The sequence below is a fragment of the Dermacentor silvarum genome, chromosome 4 (genome assembly GCF_013339745.2).
Source record: "Dermacentor silvarum isolate Dsil-2018 chromosome 4, BIME_Dsil_1.4, whole genome shotgun sequence".
In the NCBI taxonomy this organism is placed as follows: Eukaryota; Metazoa; Arthropoda; class Arachnida; order Ixodida; family Ixodidae; genus Dermacentor; species Dermacentor silvarum.
Window position 1 is genome coordinate 212,969,060 of NC_051157.2, and position 19,635 is coordinate 212,988,694.

The following is a 19,635-nucleotide window of genomic DNA, read 5'->3' on the forward strand; positions in this document are numbered from 1 at the left end:
TCTACATATATGGTGATTGTAGAGGAGGAAAGAGACGCCTACTTCTGCAGCCCTTAAGGGAGCACAGCGCAGAACGCGCGTTTGTTCTGCGCCGTGCGTTCACTCCCCGTGAAAGCGCGCGTCCCTCGCGCCCTTTCACTCGCACATACAGCGTTCGGCGCGCGGCGACGATTTCATCTCCATTGACGTCATACGGAACCTCACGGCGACGGCGACGGCAACGGCGACGCCGACGGCAGAAATCTGCTTTTAAGTGTCCATATAATTGCTATCGCAATAAAAAAATACCAGGCCTGCGCGGCACACGCAGCACAGTCACAGCGTAAGCTTGACGAGCGTTTCGACAGTACTACCTAGTAATTTGAGTGAATGCGTCAGGAACGCGCTTAGGACGCCGTCGCGCGTTCAAGCCGACGCGTTCCATCGCGCATGGCTAGAGCCGTTCGGCCCAGCCAGGCGGCCGACAATGCAAATACGGCTGCCACATTCGCTTCCATTGCAAGGAAGAGGCGCTGCGGTCGCCGAGGTGAGCGGACGCGTCTCGCATCGGCTCCGTCGATTATCATTGACGGTGCCGGTTATTCACCCAATATCGAAGAACCAACACTACCAGAGTGTGCAGCAAGTTGCAAGGAACTCGCCAACACCAAATTTGGTGAGAAATTTCCGATTTTTCGCCGTTTTTTGGGACCGGAAAAATCTGAAGCGGAGCTCCGGAGCTAAGCCTAATCAGGCCTAGCTCGACTTCTGGCCGGCGCGCCACGTAGGCCGCCCGCCGCCGCTGCGCCGCTGACCCGCTGCGCCGCCCGCCGCCGCGTCGGCGCAGCCGCTACCCGCGATATGGCCTGGGCGATGGAAACGGAGTTCGAGCCCGACGTTCGTCAAGAACAAGAAGCGCAAGATCTACAACCACGGCTCGCCCACATCGACGGGCGCACAGCGATAGCAGTCCAAGGCGAAATTCTACCGGACGATGACATCGCGGGTTGGGAGACCGGCGCGCGACAGCCACGTCAGCACAAGCCAACATCGCACGCCTGCTTCAACGGTGAGTCTACCCCCGCCGGCAAGAAGCATGAATCGCGCTACACTCAAGCGCAGTACGTCAAGAAGGTTACCGCAAATTTAACACGCATGGCGCGCATGCCAACGAACATCCCGAGAGAAGAGTGCAAAATTATCATCAGACCTAGAGGAGGCCTAAACACGGGGCGCACCGAAGCCCCAACCCTAACGGCAGCCATTTGGACGGCCGCGGGTATCACCAAAGCGGAAGCAATGCAGGGCACAGTGTGTGCCAATGTGGCGCAAAATATTATCGTTGTGAGTACCCCGGACGAGCAGAGAGCGAGGCGCTACGCCACGATACGGGGAACAAGCCCGTATCATCGGGGAACAAGCCCACGAAACCTACGCCTACTTCGCGGCCCCGCACGATACTTCGAAAGGAGTCATCCACGGGATACCGAAGACGGAAACTACCGCAGACATCAGAGAAAACATTATACATCCAGGGAACCCCAAAGCCATCGAGGCACACCGCATTGGAGAAACGACAGCGGTTTTGGTCCTGTTTCAGGGACAGAAAGCACCTTCTACTGTAAAGTACGGCGTAACTATCGTCAGATGCAGCCTCTATTGTCAACACCACCAAGTATGCCGGACGTGCGGCAAAATCGGCCACCGGCAAGACGTATGCCCGCAACCAAACACGAAGGTTTGCTTCGCTTGCGGTAAGCCTAACCCAAGAGACACGCACGCCGAAGAATGCAAGCCACGTTGCAAGCTTTGTAACGGCCCCCACCCAACCGGGGCGCCGGGCTGCAGCAACCGTTTCAAGTTGCCATATCTGGTAAAGAAGCGGAGATGGGAGAACGCACGACGCACGTCATCGACACACGTTAGCATAGCTGTGAACGACAACCCCGCAGAATTCCCGCCCCTGAAAGCCGACTGTCCACTGGAGGAGCGCAAGCGCAGCGCGAGTCGCAGCTGCTTGCGCGGCGTGCAAGGCGGCGACTCCGGCCGCGCCACGTCGCACGGGCGGGAAAGCAGGAGCAGGAGCAAACGGCGCACCGCTCAGTTCGCGCGCCGCGAGTCTCGCTCTCGAGAACGCGCCACGTGGTCCGAAAAGGTAGCTAACCACCACAGAAGCAAAAGCCGAACACCGCAAATCGAAGACACGATGCGAGCTCTACAGCAAGACAACGCAAACCTACGAGCCGAGAACCAAAACCTCAAGGCCCAGGTCAGGGAACTGAAACAAGGACAAGCAGAAATCCTACGACTACTGCGTGCAGGACAACAGCCCGCTGGAACCACAAGAATGGACATCGCACAGGCAGCGCAGAGATCACTCACCCCTACGCCGCCACCACAACAGGTACCCGATCAACGATCAGCTACACCACTAATAGCAGAGAGGACCCCCACAACGGAACCTCCATCAACGGCCCCACAACACGAGACGGTAGAAGACATGGAAGAGCATACGGCGGGAATATCCCGCCCCTCTTTCAAAGAAGACAGAGCAATGAACAGGGAACGTGAGAGCACCAATGCATGCCTGAACAGACATGAAAAACGCATCGAACTACTAGAGAAGCGCCTAACCACACTCGAGCTCCGGGTAACCACGGGCTTCGCGGAGACGAAGGCACTACTGAACCAAATTCTTAACAAGAACAACACCACCAATGAAGAGAACAACACCTGCAGCATCCCACAAACATGGACCGAAACCCCACAACCCGCACAAGGCTAAGAATCTGGCACTGGAACGCCAACGGGTTCCAGTGTCGGAAGGCGGTACTGCAGCAGCACGTGGCAAGCATCGGGCAACCACCGGACGTTATAATGATACAAGAAACCCACATCGAAGACACACCGACTCTGCCGGGGTACCGAGCCTACTCGAGCCGGCCCAGCGCGCGAGAGCACGGCAAGGGAGCCGCACAGGGGGTGTGCACTTTCGTGCGAAAGGGACTCACCTCTATACACCATGAGAACTTCCTGGGACGCAGCTCCATCGAGCACTGCGTCACCGAAATCGGGCTGGGTAGAAGAAAGCAAGAACCCATATTATTGGCGAATATCTACAGCAATCCCACACGCGGGCAGCAGAAATTCAAGGCACTACTACAAAAGACTACAAAGACAAGCCCCAACGGCACGGTGGTGGTGTGCGGCGACTTCAACAAGCCACACAAAGAGCTGGGATACAACCGCACCTCGGCCAAAGGACGAGACCTGCTGGAAGAAGCCTCAAACGCCGGCTTTGTGCTTTACACAGATCCGGGCAACCCTACAAGAATTGGAACGTCGACTACGAGGGACACAAACCCGGACTTCACTTTCGCTCGACTCTCCGGCAAAGCAAGAGGAACGGTGACCTGGCGCAACACTGGCCACAACCTGGGCAGTGACCACTACATTATAGAACTGAACATACCCACAACGGTACACAACGACCAAAAGAAATTCAAGCACAAGCTCACAGACCGGACGCGTTTCCGCGCAACCCTCGATGAAGCCGACAACGACATCGAAGACATCGAGAAGTGGACGGAACGCGTAACCAAAGCAGCCGACTCGGTTACCGCCGAGCTGGACGTAGAAGAGGAAGTACCGCAAATCGACAGCAAGCTGGCTCACATGATCGAGGCTCGCCAATCCCTGCAAAGAAGATGTAAAAAGCAACGGCACAATCGACGGCTACGGAAACGAGTCGCCGAGCTGGGTCGCGCCATTGAAAAATACAGCAGAGAACTATGCACGCAGCAATGGCACGCAACGTGCAGCGCTGCGGACGGACAACTACATAAAGGGCAGACTTGGAAGCTGTTGCGAGACCTCCTGGACGATAAATCCACGAAAGGCCACCAGCAGCACAGGCTTGCCCAAACGATCTACACTGCCGTCAAGACACTAGGCGAAGAGGAAGCCAGCAAGCGCATCAATGCCAAGTACCTCCCCACAGCGGCCACCGAGATCCACCCCGACCACAATGGGCCGCACAACCCAGAACTGGATCGAGAGATCGAAGAATGGGAAGTCCTAGCGGTACTACAAAAGCTCAACTGCAAGTCGGCGGCAGGACCAGACCGGCTTCACAACCGGGCGCTGCGTAACCTCAACGATGGGGCGATCGCAGCACTCACAAGATACTTCAACCAATGCTGGAGAGAAGGCAAACTACCGAAACAATGGAAGACGGCTCGCACGGTCCTCATACCGAAGCCCGGCAAGCCACCCAACATTGAAAATCTACGGCCCATCTCCCTGACATCCTGCGTCGGAAAAGTGATGGAACACATCATGCGTAACAGGTGGAACCGCTACCTCGAAGACAAGGGCCTCTACCCGGACGAAATGATCGGCTTTCGAGAGAAACTCAGTACCCAAGACGCCATGATACAACTCCAGCATGAAATCCTGGAAGTATCAGCTCCCACTCACGACAATAGAGCAGTTCTCGGCCTAGACCTGCAGAGTGCTTTCGACAAGGTACGCCACTCGGCAATCCTGTCGCAGGCCTCGCGGCTAGGACTTGGACGAAGATCCTACAACTACATAAGGGACTTTCTGTCCAACCGAACGGTAAAAATACAAGCGAGTAACCTACAACTAGAAGAAAAGACCCTCGGAAGCGTCGGCACACCGCAGGGCTCCGTGATATCGCCGCTGCTCTTCAACCTGGTCATGATCGGAGTTGCGGAGCGACTAAACGCGCGAGTCCCGCACGTCCGTTACACGATCTACGCGGATGACATCACGCTATGGGTTGCCGGCGTCAGCGACGGGTACATCGAAGAAACGCTACAAGAAGCAGTGAACACAATAGAAGAACAGCTGGATGGCACCGGTCTCCGATGCTCGCCACAAAAGTCCGAACTCCTGATCGTCCCACCACCCGGGCGATATAGGAAGAAAGCCACTGAAGACTCGGAGAAGATCGTGCTCCGAACCAGAGACGGCATCGTCATTCCGAAAGTCTCTAAGCTCCGTGTCCTAGGCATGGTGCTCGAAGCCAGTAGGAGCAACGGCGTCACCGTCCACAAGATCATCACTAAGATGGGTATCGCCACGCGACTCATCAAGCGAGTTGCGACCCGGCACAGAGGGATGAAGGAGGCCAGCCTACTACGTCTGGTGCAGTCCTTCGCCATCAGCCACCCTGCCTACGTAGGCGCGTTCCACTACTGGAAAGTACAGGAGCGCGACCGGATAAATGCGGCCATCAGAAGGACATCAGAAGGCTGCGCTCGGCTTATTCAACTGCACGAGCACAGCCAAGCTGCTCGAGCTGGGGGTGCACAACACCCTCGAAGAAATCGCAGAAGCGCAAAGAACATCTCAGCGCGAGAGACTCCAAACCACACGAACGGGACGAAGCATCCTGGCCAGACTAGGCCAAGGCACGAACACTACTAACAACGAAGCGAAGAGACATCACGCCCTCCCGAAAAGGGCCCTCCGCCGACCGGTGGTGGCGCCCCTACCAAAGAACATGCACCCGGAGCACAGCCAAGGCCGACGAGACGCACGAGCCAAGGCCCTCACTGAAGCACATGCCAACGATAACGGCGCCTTATACGTGGACGCCGCTAAATACAAAGACAAAGAAGACACATACGTGGCCGTAGCAATACGCGCCACAACGGGCGAAATCTACAGTGCTTGCAGCGTCCGTGCGAAGCAAGCGCATCAGGCGGAAGAAGCCGCCATTGCGCTGGCCCTCGCCGACAACAAGTTTACAACGATCCTGAGCGACTCGCGCACAGCGGTTCGGAACTACGGCAGAAATAATGTGTGTGCCAGTGCGGTGCGCGTTGTGAAGTGCAGTGACAGACAGTGCACCGACGGACTGCGGACTCGTCTCCGATGGTTCCCGGCGCATCAAGGCTGCTACTTCGGGAGCACCTCCCCAAACCGCAATGAGACGGCGAACGCCGCTGCGCGAGGTCTTACTCGCCGCGTGGTGGCACCAGCGTCCCTCGTCTTAGCGGAGGGAGTAGCCACCGACGATGAAGACGACGAAGAAGAAGCCGAAGTGGTAACGAGCTACGCGGACGTGCTGGAATGGTACCGGAGCGCACGTCGCTCCATGCCGGACCCACACTTGCAGCTCACCAGAGAACAGGCGGTACTCTACAGACAGCTGCAAACGAACTCGGTGCTCACGCCTGCGCTCGCGCGCTTCATATGCCCCGACGTCTACGAGAGCGCAAAGTGTAGTGTGTGTAACAGTGCGACCGCCACGCTAACTCACGTTATGTGGGATTGTAAACTGAATCCAGAAGAGGCAGCGGCCTACCCAGGCAGACTGCCAACGGACATTGCCCGTGCCGCAACGGCTCAGGACTCAGAGCAACAACTACAGGCGGTCCAGCGGATCGAGACAGCTCTCGCTCGCCAAACGCGCAGGGACGCACCCGACGGGACCCAGGGGCGACAGCCTCGTAGAGAACGTTGGGTCCCCCGGCGTAAGCGTCGAGACGCAACTTGATTACTCCACATATATAGTCGGGCAGCAAGAGGGCCCTGCGTGGCACCCTGCTACCTCCACCGGTGCTTTAATAAAGTTCATTTCTCTCTCTCTCTTCCATTGCAACGCGCCCGACGCGGCCTGCTTGGGACGCCGTCGCGCGTGCAAGCCGACGCGTTCCATCGCCGATGGCTAGCGCCGTTCGGCCCAGCCAAGCAGCCGACAATGCAACTACGGCTGTCACATTCGCTCCGATTTCAACGCGCCAAATCTTGCGCAATCAACGTGATCCCGAGCGTCTGTCGGTAGTTAGCGCCATCTAGTTAAGGCGGCAGCAAAATTTACAGTGTCTGAAGGGTTGCGTTTGCCGGCGCCTTAACTAGATGAAGCCACCATACCGGCGGAGGCTTGGGACCGCGTTGTTAGCGTTCCGCGTCTGAATAGCATCTCGTCGTCTGCGCCTGCGCGCCTGCGTAGGGCGCGTTTATAGTACATTTTCCAGCGCTCGTATAGCAAGTGCTGTGTCAAAGCCAGGCAATAAAGAAAAAAACCCGCATTTCCCCGAAGGGGAGTATGAGGAAGTGCGAAGCACGGGGTGATGCTATGAGGGGGCGCGCGCGACTAAACTGCAGAGCCGAGCGAAGGAGACGGCAGCGAGAGAGCACGACTGACGCGCCGGCGCCACACACACAACACGTGACGGCGGAGCGAAACACGCCAGGCGGTTGGAGAGGGGGTGAGCGGTGGGGAGAGTACGCACACGAGGGGCTGTTACCGGGCGAGGAGGGAGCTGTCAGCGCGAGGGGAGAGGCGGCGGCCGAGGGTGAGTGCAAACCTAACGGGGGGAGAGGCACACCAGCTGCATGGCGCCGTGACGTCACGGCGCGGAGAGGGTGCCAGGAGCCGGCGCGGCGCGCGCAGCCACGGCGCGGAGGCGCCAGCTGCACAACGCGCCGTGACGTCACGGCGCGGAGAGCGGTGCGGAGCCGGCGCGGGGCGCGCGCAGCCACGGAGCGGAGGGCGGAGCGCGCGCAGTCACGTGGGGCGTGACGTCGCTGCGCCGTTGCTACAGACGCTCCTCTCCGCTCCTCGCGCCGTTGCTAGGGGAGAGGAGGAGGAGCGCGGATGCCGGCGGAGTTTTCGGGGTCGCTTAAGAAGTGCATTCGCACTTAAAAAAAACTTGCGTGGCTCAGTCGTAGAGTATCCGCCTCCCACGCAGCGGGCCTGGGTTCGATCCCGGCGGAGAGCGGGTACTTTTTTTCGCATGCGATAGCAGCTACGGGGCGACGGCGGCGGCATCATCGCGACCCGAAACGGCTATTGGAATGAACCCATAACAGCTTACGCTATAAAACGTTTGTACCGCCAAGCAGTGATCACAGGTCTACTGTCATCGTGGAACAAGTATAGGAATTGCGACAAAGACTATCAATCAGTCGCTGCTTAGAACAACGCGTCGTAATTTCTTCAGTCACGACCTGTCTACTATGTTAACCAATAATTCTCATCGATTCTGGCGCATCATCAATCTGAGTTCCTCTCCTGATATAGTACCAATTAATGTTGAAGGAGAACCTGTTATCTGCTTAACGATGCATTTTCGTCTATGTTCACCAATGAAGACATAACTTCTTCGCCCATATTGAAACCATTGCCTAACATTTGCATGCCAGAAATTGTCACCAGTGAATTTGATATTCTTTCCGTGTTTAATAACCTCAATATTACCTACTAGCTCTGATCACCTTGGTTTCAATCATAAGATACTTAAAAACGACTCTCTAAACCTTTTTCACGTGTTATCAGCACTATTTTCCCAATCATCATCTGGCATTATTCCTCATGACTGCTGAATGGCAAAAGTAATACGAATTTTTAAATCGGGTGATCGCTCTGTTCCACTCAACTATCGTCCTATCTCATTAACTAGGAACATATGTAAACTTCTCGAGCACGTCATACATACACAAGTCATCAACTACCTAGCAGACCATGATATCATTTTTCAGTCCCGCAAGGAAGTATTCTTGGTCCGCTGCTTTTTAATTTATATATAAACAATGTTCTGATCTATCAGAAGGCATCATATAATCATCATTCATAGACGATACTAGTGTGCTTACTTCATCAGCATGTTATACTAGCTTAATAAAAAGCGCAAACGAGTTTCTCTAGAACATATATCCACATGGTCTACAGAAAATTATCTAAAAATAAATTCAAACACGACAAAAGTCGTAATTTTTCATGCGAAAGGCACAGATATTCCGCAAAGTCATACTTTAGAGATGAACAAAGGGAGCATAAAAATAGTCAATGAAATTGAAGTATTAGGCCCATACTTCTCTAGTACGCTACACTGGGATCAACATGTAGACTCTGTTGTACAGAAGCTTAGCCGTATCACAGGAATGCTAAACAGGAACAGATATCGTCTACCAACATCCGTAAATATATTAATTTACCACTTATTATTTGCATCACACATTAATTATACACACCTTGTGTGGGGCACAACAACTGAATCTAACCTAAGGAAAATACACTTATAATAGAAAAAAGTCATACCTATCATAGCAAACGTGCCATATCACAATCACAGCACCTCTTTAAACACTAGAACATACATTGTGGAACCAGAGAAACAATCGAGCATGTCTTATGTCTCTGTCCCCAGTTCGACGTCGAGCGTGAAGCTCTCCGGACAGCACTGAACCGGCTGGACTCAATGCCATTTTCGGAAAGGAAGATCCTTGGACCATGGCCGTATGCGTCGATGGCACAGAAAGCCACGAAAGCCTTGTTGCACTACCTCAAGTCGACAGGTCTTGGCGACCGTCTGTAGACTTCGTTCGAAGTTTCAAATGTGCGCGAAACTGTGCTCTCTATATTTCTTTTCTCTCTCTTTTCATCCCTATACCCCCTTCCCCCGGCGCAAGGTAGCAAACCGGACGTGCGTCTGGTTAACCTCCCTGCCTTTCCTCTCTTATATTGCTCTCTCTCTCTCTCTCACAACATACCCACAATCTACTCCCTATACAACCGCTCTATCCTTCGTGTATGGCACTCAAACTTGCAGATCAATAGTTATTTAAACAAGCGAAGGAAACAGTTCTTCTGTTTCCACAGGAGTCCGACAAGGCAGTGTCTTAGGCCCGTTTCTCTTTAATTGTGTAATCTATGATTTACCGCGGAGACTTCCACCTGCACTACACTATATATGCGGATGATGTTTGTAATTGGGCCTCTGGTTCATGTGCTAGCCTTGTTCAATCATCTTTGCAGGAAGGCCTAAACATTGTGGACGAATTCTTAAAGGAAAGAGGAAGGGAGCTGTCTTACAGTAAGACGGCTGTAAGACAGCTCCATTCAGACTTTCAGCGGCGCCTTGAGGGACATCGTTTAGACGTAGTAAAACAACACAAATTTCTTGGGGTTATACTAGACAGACAACTTTCTTGGAATTATCAGATTAAAGCCCTCAAAGAACAAATAAACTCAACAATAAGTGTACTTCACCGCTTAGCAGGCACGGCATGGGGAGGGTCGGTTTCATCACTACTGGAAGCACATAATGCACTTATAAAGCAAAAGATAGCTTTTTCTTCATCTGTTCTGCATGGAATCTCCCGTTCATATGAAGAGCGACATCAACGATTAATAGCCTTACAACCTTACAGTATGCTTAGGCGTTCCTCGAGCAACCTCAAGTTCCTTAGTAATTACAGAGGAACGACATCCTTCATTCGCTATTATGGGGATGGCTGAAACCTGTCGACACTACTTCCGCGTTTCAGTGCAGCACAAAAGGCCCCCACTAGCAATTATACTTACTGAGAGAGACAGAGCGAACATCAATACTGCGATTCAGGTGAAAAAAAATCTACTACCACATCACGAATTTTGAATCTCAGTAATTTCCTCCCCTCCATGGCGACTTGTCGCCCCAAAAATTTTACTTTCGGTTGACGCAATTATTCGCAAACGAGACATGTTTATGCTAGCAGCACAACAACTAGCGCTATACCAGATATACTTTCGGCACCCTGGATATATTCAAGCGTATACACACGGTTCTTGTCAAACAAATTCTTCTACAGCTGCCTTTGTCATTCCAGAATGGAACCGAACACAGACGTTTAAATTGTCTCACAAGACATCATCAACAACAGCAAAGCTTTTTGTAATATTGTCTTTGTTACGATACATCAATTCAATGCAAGAAGGGAACCAATGCGTCATCCTTTGTGACTCACAGGCAGCTTTGTCGTCACTTCACGGTGGCATCAGCAATTCCCAAAACATGGAGTTAGTTTATGAGACACTAAAAGAACTCGCAAAGGAAAGTGAAAAAAATTGCGCAATAATGTTCAAATGAATACCTGGCCACTGCAATATCCCTGGGAATGTTACAGCAGACAAGGCTGTTAGACAAGCGCACATTAATAACGACACATACGGTCTCCCTCTAACGCAAGGAGAATTGCGGCACATACTAAGACAGATCTCAGTCCGTGGTTGCAAAGCGACATGGTTTGATCAGAACTCGAAATCTTCAGATTTATTTCACATTGACCCTGCGCTTCAATTCAAAATCCCGTCCACATTGGTTACAACCAGAGCCCTTGAAACACTCATTCACCGTCTGCGGCTCGGTACCGCGTGCACAAAACATTTTCTACAAAGAAATTCAAGAGCTAATAGTCCGGAATGTACTTGTGGCCATGCGGATGTGTAGCATCTTCGGTTAGAATGTCCGCGACACGACACACATAGACAATGTTTAGCAGTTGATTTAGTGGCATTAGACAGTAGGCCCTTCAGCGTCAGGAAGATCTTAGGTCATGGGCCAACATATTCATTGCAAGGACTAGCGTTAATGGTCCTCCAAAGATTTCTAGAAGCGTGCAATATTCTCGGAAACTATTGAAAAAAGTGGTTATCTGTGATAAGCTCACTGTGTGGGATTTTTTATCGAAATTTGGTTCATTCAACACCTGGGTTCATGTACCTTCATTTGAGTGTAATCCGTGTTATCATACCTGCCGTGATTTTAGTGCTGTTACGGGATCGAACCTTGTGTTTACTTTAGTGCACTTATGTGACTGAACTTTGTGTGCTGTTTTTCTGACTTGACTTTCTGTATTAGTGTGGCATTAGTGTACTTATGTGACTGGAGTTTGTGTTATTGTGATTTGGAGTCAACTTTTAGTTTTAATGCGTGTTGGTTAATTCTTTTTTCATATAACTATGTGAAAAGGAGTAACTGGCGCCAATTAAAGGCAACAACATCTCCTAAATACCATATAATAAAAGAAACTTAAACTCTGAAAACAGCGTATTTTATTAAATTGTTTGCAAAAAATGCAGCTACCTTTATTACCAGTCATAAAGAATCTTGGCCTATACCCCCTTCTAGAACCAACTATGGTTTGCGAATGACAAAAAATAAATTACCCAGGCTGATTTCATGACGCCGGCATTGATATCAGCAACATAACATGGTCAGAACTGTTCTCACTTCTCCGAGCCGTCTCCTAATTAATGAATCACGCATTTCTTTTTCACCTGTATTCACATATACGTATTGCTAAATGTTTGTAATGAAATAATTTTCGCTCATCCTGTTCTTTCTCCTAATCATTCAAATATTAATTTAGCGCAATTTCTTTTCACCTTTAATTACGCATTGTGAAGCGTACGTAATTTTCACTTTTATTCACGCATTGTCAAGTGTATGTAATGTGGTGGTGTGTACTATCGCCATTGTTTTTACTTGCCATTGTTCAATTTCCTTGTTGCCCTATTGAAAACTATCTTGCACTGATTAATTATTGCACTGTGATATTTATATGTAATGTTTCTGTATACTGTTGATTGCGTGACTCATGCCACCATGTAACACGGGGCTTAGGGCACCTCAAGCTGCCTCACTGCAGCTTTTATCTTAGCCCTCGCCATTGTTTGATTTAGCAATGGAAACGAATAAAGAAAGAAAAGAACCAGCACGGTTTTCGCAGGGGTTATTCATGCGACACCCAACTCGCCGGATTTACTAACGATATAGTTTCCGCATTTAATGAAGGATTTCAAGTCTACGCAGTGTTTCTTGATTTCTCTAAAGCTTTTGGTCGCGTTCCTCATCTTGGGCTTCTAATAAAATTAACATACTTAAATATTCACCCAAACGTTCTTGCATGAATTAAAGATTACCTCTCCAACAGACAACAATTCACCTGGGCTGTAACTCTTCTGTTCCCTTAACATCTGAAGATCTCCAGGGCAGCGTACTTGGTACCCTACTTTTCTTAATTTTTCTAGCGAGAGCTACATTGGCCGCATTCTCGCCGTTTCGCTGTGGCCGGTGGCCGCACCGCGAGCTGAGCCGTTGCCTAGCAACCGCCACAGGTGGCAGCGCCACTCGCCGCGCCATCTGGCATCACGTCCGAGGAGGAGCCGGTGAAACCGCGTTGCCACAACAGAAGAGGAGCCGGCGTTGCATCGTATATATAGAAGGGGCGGCTCGGTGGGATTCGTCGGCAGATATGGAAAGTGAGTCGGAGAGACTGAAAAAAGCAATGCTTCATCATCGGAACGAAACAAAGAGGAGGCAGCGAGCCGAGGAAACGGAGGAAGAACAAGTCGCACGCCTCGAGAAGCGTCGTAAGTACAAAGCGGCCAGGCGAGTGGATTCAGATGAGGATAGCACCCGAAACGTGTTCAAGTCCTTGGACGACAACCCCTTATCCTCCCGCCTCACCGACCATCGGGCAGTCTTTGTGGCAATTGAGAAACAACTAGATGAAGACTTTTCAAAATAAATGCGCTACACTTTAAAAATGTCTAGTCTTTAATGTAACCATAACTTAACGAGAGGTAACAACCAAACCTAAACACTCAGACGTACGAAGCTAAACAATAAAGTTGTAACGGCAGGGAGAACCAAGCTAAACAATAATATTAACCGTACCTCTCGCTACGGACACTCAGACATAACTGACTTAAGCCACAGCCAATTTTTATTATTGATCTACCCAAATGTGTTTTATCTCGAATTAGATTATACGCAGATGATTGTGTTACATATCGTAAAATTAATAATGACGCTGACCGCCTTTCCCAACAAACTGATCTTGATGTGGTGACTGTTTGGCGCTCCTCGTGGCTAATGCCTTTAAATACGTCTAAAATAAAGCTAATGTCATTTACCAACCATTCCAGTCGACTTCCTACCGCCTACTCTCTCAATAATGCTAGCGTAGAACTTGCGCCAACTTACAAGTATCTCGGCCTTCATCTTCAGCCTGATTTAACTCTGCATTACCATATTAACACCGTCTTAGCAGCAGCCAACCGAGCACTCGGTCTTCTTAAGCGCAACCTCAAGCACGCACCTTCACACTCTAAAAAAAAACTGGCTTATATCACGCTGATCCGCCCAAAAATTGAATATGCTTCCGCCATATGGGATCCCGATCGATCATACATTATCAACAACATTGAATCTCTGCAAAACTGTGCTGTTCTCTTCATCTTTTCAGATTATTCACGCTTCATCAGCGTCACATCAATAAAACAATGTGCCGAGTTGGAACCAATATCAGGTCGACGCCACTTTGCTCGCCTAACCTTATTGCTTAAACTGTATCACCATTCTACGCTTCACGATGACTTCTTTTCGCCACTCCCTGCAGTCTTCCCGCGCCGTGACCACAAACGCATAACGTGCAGCTGATCGCTTTACGCAAGATCATTTATTCCTCTCGCAATAATAGAATGCAATAACATATACCATCACGCATAGCTATTGAAGTAAACTTACCATATTTCCGAACCTTGTTGCAAGAAAACGGTTAGTGGTAGCAGATTAGTTAATACTCATTGTTATATGTACTATCGACCAAAAAAGTTTAAGACCAAGGGATCTGACAAAAAGCTGAATATCTCCGCAGCCTCAAAACGCAGCCGGGTATTCCCATTTCCCGCCTCTACTGGTATATGCGAACAACACTGTGATGTATGGTTTTACTGGCTACTTCTAAAGGCTGCTTGGATATCTAGCGTTTTCTGAGATCCCGTGGTCTCTAAACGCTTTTGGTTGATATGTGACGTCTCGGTTGGAACGACGTTTATTAGGCCCGGGAGCTCGTCAGCGAACCAGCGCAGCACACAGGCGATGATGATGAACACATATACAGGCGAAGAGGAGGATAGGTAAAAGTGCGAGGATGATGATGATAACATACAGATGAGGAAGATGTGCGTAATAAACGCCCACACTAATTTCCCCCCGACGTGAAAGCGGCCATCCTGGCCGGCCGTCAAGGTGTCGAGGCACGCCGCGTGAAGGGCTTCATGCGGGAGACGTGGACAACCTCGGTATTGCGGCAACGGCGGTCTGTGGGGGCGTCAAGAGGAGTGACGCGATAGTTGACAGGCGAAGTCTGTCCAAGGACCATGTACGGCCCGATAAACCGTGGCTGGAATTTTTCGCATAAACCAGGGGTGCGAACAGGAGTCAGGAGCAGGACCTCGTCACCAGGTCGAAAAGATACAACGCGATGGCATTCGTCGTAAATATTTTTCCGGTCTTGTTGTCTGGCCTCTGTGTTCAGGCGAGCAAGCTGGCGACAGTGGTCGAGTCGGGAAATGTACTCTTCGCACGATGATAGAGATCTATTAGCCTTGGAGTTGAAGAATGAAACGTCCAGAAAGAAAGTAGGGGAGCGTCCATAAACGAGGTAAAATGGCGAGTAGCCAGTTGTGCGCTGCACGGCCGTGTTATAGGCGAAAGTGACGAATGGTAAAAGAACATCCCAGTTTTTGTGGTCTGGTTGAATATAAGCGGCGATCATGTCGGCAAGGGTGCGATGAAACCGCTCGGTCAGGCCGTTAGTCTGGGGGTGATAGCTAGAAGCTGTCTTGTGGGCTGTGCCGGAGGCTTGAAGAACTTCGTTTAGCAGTTGGGAAAGGAACGCCTTTCCACGGTCACTGAGCAGTACACGAGGAGCACCATGGCGTAGAATAATGGCTTCAAGAACGAAGTGAGCAACTTCCGAAGCAGAGCCAGTAAGCACAGAAGCTGTCTCAGCGTAGCGCGTCAGATGGTCGACGGCAGTCACTATCCATCGATTGCCAGCAGTAGTGACCGGAAGGGGCCCGTAAAGGTCGATCCCAACAACCTCGAACGGGGCTGCAGGGCACGGAAGCGGCTGTAATTGGCCGACAGGAGCAGATGTTGGGAGCTTGCGACGCTGGCAGGGAGAGCAGGAACCGACGTATCTGGCGACGCTAGCAGAAAGGCCAGGCCAATAGAAACGACTTCGAATGCGGTCATAGGTTTTATGGAACCCAAGGTGGCCAGCTGTCAAATCATCGTGAAAGGCGTTGAGGACACGAAGTCGGAGAGAGCGTGGTAGAACTGGCACCCAGCGTTGCCCGTCAGGATGGTAAATACGGCGATACAGCACGCCATCGTCCAGCTTAAAGTGCGCGAGCTGGCGACGGAGGCGCGCGTTAGGTGGACGAGAAGCCCCAGAGAGGTGATCAATGAAGCGTTGACAGTACGGGTCAGCCAGCTGACGAGAGGCGAGTGGCTGATCATCGTCGAAAGGCAGTTGGTACATAGAGGCCAGGGAGGAAACCGTAGCAGTGTCGGTCGAACTGGTGACGTGCGAAGCGATTGCAGAGGCGTCGAGCGGGGCCGTAGGAAGCGGGCAGCGAGAAAGAGCGTCGGCGTCTTGGTGTTTCTTCCCGGACTTGTATATGATTTCGAAATCATACTCTTGGAGGCGTAAAATCCAGCGACCCAGGCGTCCAGACAAGTTCTTGAGCGTGGAAAGCCAGCATAAAGCGTGGTGGTCCGTAACGATGGTGAAATGGCGGCCGTGGAGATAAGGGCGAAACTTCTGTATCGACCAAACAATAGCCAGGCACTCTTGCTCAGTGATCGTATAGTTCTTTTCGGAAGCGCTGAGTACACGGCTGGCGTATGCAATGACTCTCTCTCGCGAAGAGTTGTCGCGTTGCAGAAGAACAGCACCTATACCGCGGCCGCTAGCGTCTGTGTGTAGGAGAGTCGGTGCGGCCTCATCAAAATGGCAAAGCACAGGTGCAGAGGTGAGGGCGTCCTTCAAGCGTGCAAATGCCAATTCGCATTCCTGAGACCACAGAAAGGGTACACCGGAAGCTAGTAGCTTGTGTAATGGAGCTGCGATGGAGGCAAAGTTCTGGATAAAGCGACGGAAATAAGAGGCGAGGCCAAGGAAACTGCGCAAGTCTTTGGGTCTGTCAGGACGAGGAAAGCGAAGAACTGCAGCAGTCTTATCAGGGTCCGGCTGAATGCCATCCCTGCTCACGACATGACCCAGGATCTTAATGGCTTTGCTGGCGAAACTGCATTTCTTGGTGTTCAGCTGAAGACCAGCGCGGGCGAGGCACGTCAAAACTTCATCCAAGCGTTGTAGGTGCTGATTAAATGTGGATGAAAAAATGACAATGTCGTCCAGATAACACAGGCAGGTCTTCCACTTCAGGCCACGCAACACGGTGTCAATCATGCGCTCAAAAGTCGCAGGCGCGTTGCAGAGCCCGAAAGGCATTACGTTGAACTCGTACAGTCCATCGGGGGTTGCGAACGCCGTTTTTTCTTTATCGTCTTCGTGCATGGGGATTTGCCAATAGCCGGAACGCAGATCCAGGCTGGAAAAGTATTCCGCACCTTGGAGGGAATCAAGGGCGTCATCAATGCGCGGCATAGGGTAGACGTCTTTTCGAGTTATCTTGTTGAGCGCCCGGTAATCGACGCAAAAGCGCACGGAGCCATCTTTTTTGCGGACCAAGACAACAGGAGACGACCAAGAACTAGCCGAGGGGCGAATTACCTTGCGTTCCAGCATGTCTACGACGTTGTCTTCGATGATTTTCCGCTCGGCTAGAGACACACGGTATGGGCGGCGCCGTACGATAGATGTTTTGTCTGTCAGAATGCGGTGCTCTGCAACGGTTGTTTGGCCCAACGTTGACGAATACACGTCGAAAGAATTGGCGTGCTTTTTCAACAAAGCCAGCAGCTGTTGCGTCTGCGCGGGTTTCAAGTCAGTGCTGATGACTGCTGTAAGGGCGGCGGCCGAAGAAGAATCACCAGAAGATGGGTCCCCAGAAGAGACTGGTGTAAGTGGCAAGACGCAGACAGGCTCCAGATCGGCGACGGATGCAACGGTTGTGCCTTGCGGAAGGAGGATTTTTTCTGGAGTTGCGTTCGTGGCAGTGACCAGTGCAGATCCATTGTGGAATCGAACAACTCCTGATGTTAATGTTATGCCTTTAGTAAGGCAACGTGAAGAAGGAAACACCAAGACGTCACCATGGTCAATGTTGTCGGATAGGAGAGTAACTAGTTGGATTTGTCCTGGGAGTAGTTCCGTATCTTCCGCAGCGGTCAGGTGAAGTGGCGTGTGGGTTTCTTCGCCAAGCAAGTGTTCGGTCTCGGTAAGGTGTATCACACGCTGCCCACAACAAATAGCAGCAGAGGCAGAAGATAGAAAATCCCATCCCAAAATCAGCTGGTGAGAGCACGGGTATAGCACAGCAAACTGTATGTGATGGAGAATGTCATCGATAAGTACACGCGCAGTACAGAAGGCAGCAGGTCGAATAGTGTTCCCTTCGGCTGCAACCAGCGTGGGACCATCGTAAGGCGTCATAACTTTCTTCAGACGGGAACACAAATGAACATTCATAACCGACAAAGCCGCACCAGTATCCACTAAAGCATCCACGGGCACCCCTTCAACGTACACACGAATCATATTGGATGGGCGCGCTAGAGGAATTTCAGTCTTGTGTGTATATGCAGTTTTATTGCGATAGCAATTATATGGACACTTCAACCGGATTTCTGCCGTCGGCGTCGCCGTCGCCGTAGCCGTCGCCGTCGTCGTCGCCGTGAGGTTCCGTATAGATAAAATCTTCACCGCGCGCCGTATGCCCGAGCGCAAGCGTGCTGGGACGCACACTATCACGGAGAGCGAACGCACTCAATCCCCCACGCGCAAGCAACGAAGCGGGAAGCCAGCGCCGGAGGGAGCGGGGGGGGGGGGGGGGCACTTCTACTGTGCCAACAACCGCGCTCGTCGCTCGGCCGCACGGTCTCTTATCTCTCCCGCGCGCAAGCAAGGAAGCGGGAAGCCAGCGCCGGAGGAAGCGGGGGGGGGGGGGGGGGGCGCACTTTTCTTCTGCCAACAACCGCGCTCGTCGCTCGCCGCACCGTCTCTTATCTCCACACGGCTCTGACCTTTATGAGCCGTGCATTCGCGGCTCAGTTCCTGTTGAAGCGATAGACCGCACGTACCTTCGCCCGCAGCGGCGTATGCTTGCTGCCAGCGTTTTGACAGTCGTTGTCTGCAGTCATTCAGTGTGATCTCTTCATGTTTGTTTGTGCGCGCTCACACCACGCTTGTTCATTCAGTTAGTAATAGTCGGGTCACATTTTCCAACGCACGCTACACATGTAATGCTGCCCGGATCGGCAGTGCAGCGCTACAGGTGTGTCCCTTCGCACGCGCGCTGCCCACGGGAAGCGCTTCTCATCAACACCACCGTTTCACACGCGCCTTCTCGTGGTCATCGAGTCTCTCTTCATGTCGGTCTACTTACGCCGCAGCACACCTGCTTACTTAATCAGCTCATGTTTACTACAATTCATATTGTTACCAAAGCCGCTCACCTTACTTCGTATGACATTGCTGTGTTGCTATCGCATTCATTGCTTCGCCCTTAGGGCGAAACTGTGACATTTTTTTTTCCTCCGGAAACTGCATCGCTTAGTTTTCCGCGCGAACGGTAGAGGTAAAGGAGGCAGGCCTAAGTGGTGACGATGAGCGGCGGTAGGGTGATGGAGAACGGCGTCTGGCCGAACGGTAAGCGCCTCGTGCATCAGGTGATGCAGGCGGAGATGGAGAGCGCTGCGAAGGTGAAGAGTAACGCCGCCCTTGGTAAGAGGCCCCACTGTAAAAATCGCGCTCACACATATCGTAGCCCCGACGCTCGTCTTGCTGGCGCTTGCGGCAAAAGCGTGATATGTGGCCGCGATAGCCACAATAATAGCACGTAGGACGAGACGGACGCCAAGGGGGGTAGTAGGGGGT

General features: G+C 51.6%; 1 protein-coding gene across 1 annotated transcript; it reads left to right on the top strand.

Annotated features, from left to right (window-relative positions):
* Positions 1 to 4,103: 4,103 nt before the first annotated feature.
* On the top strand, positions 4,104 to 6,508 carry LOC125945128 (uncharacterized). The gene is made up of 2 exons (XM_049666701.1): positions 4,104 to 5,188; positions 5,247 to 6,508. The coding sequence occupies exons 1-2, from the start codon at positions 4,306 to 4,308 to the stop codon at positions 6,506 to 6,508; spliced, it is 2,145 nt and encodes a 714-aa protein (XP_049522658.1). The 5' UTR covers positions 4,104 to 4,305.
* Positions 6,509 to 19,635: the final 13,127 nt, after the last annotated feature.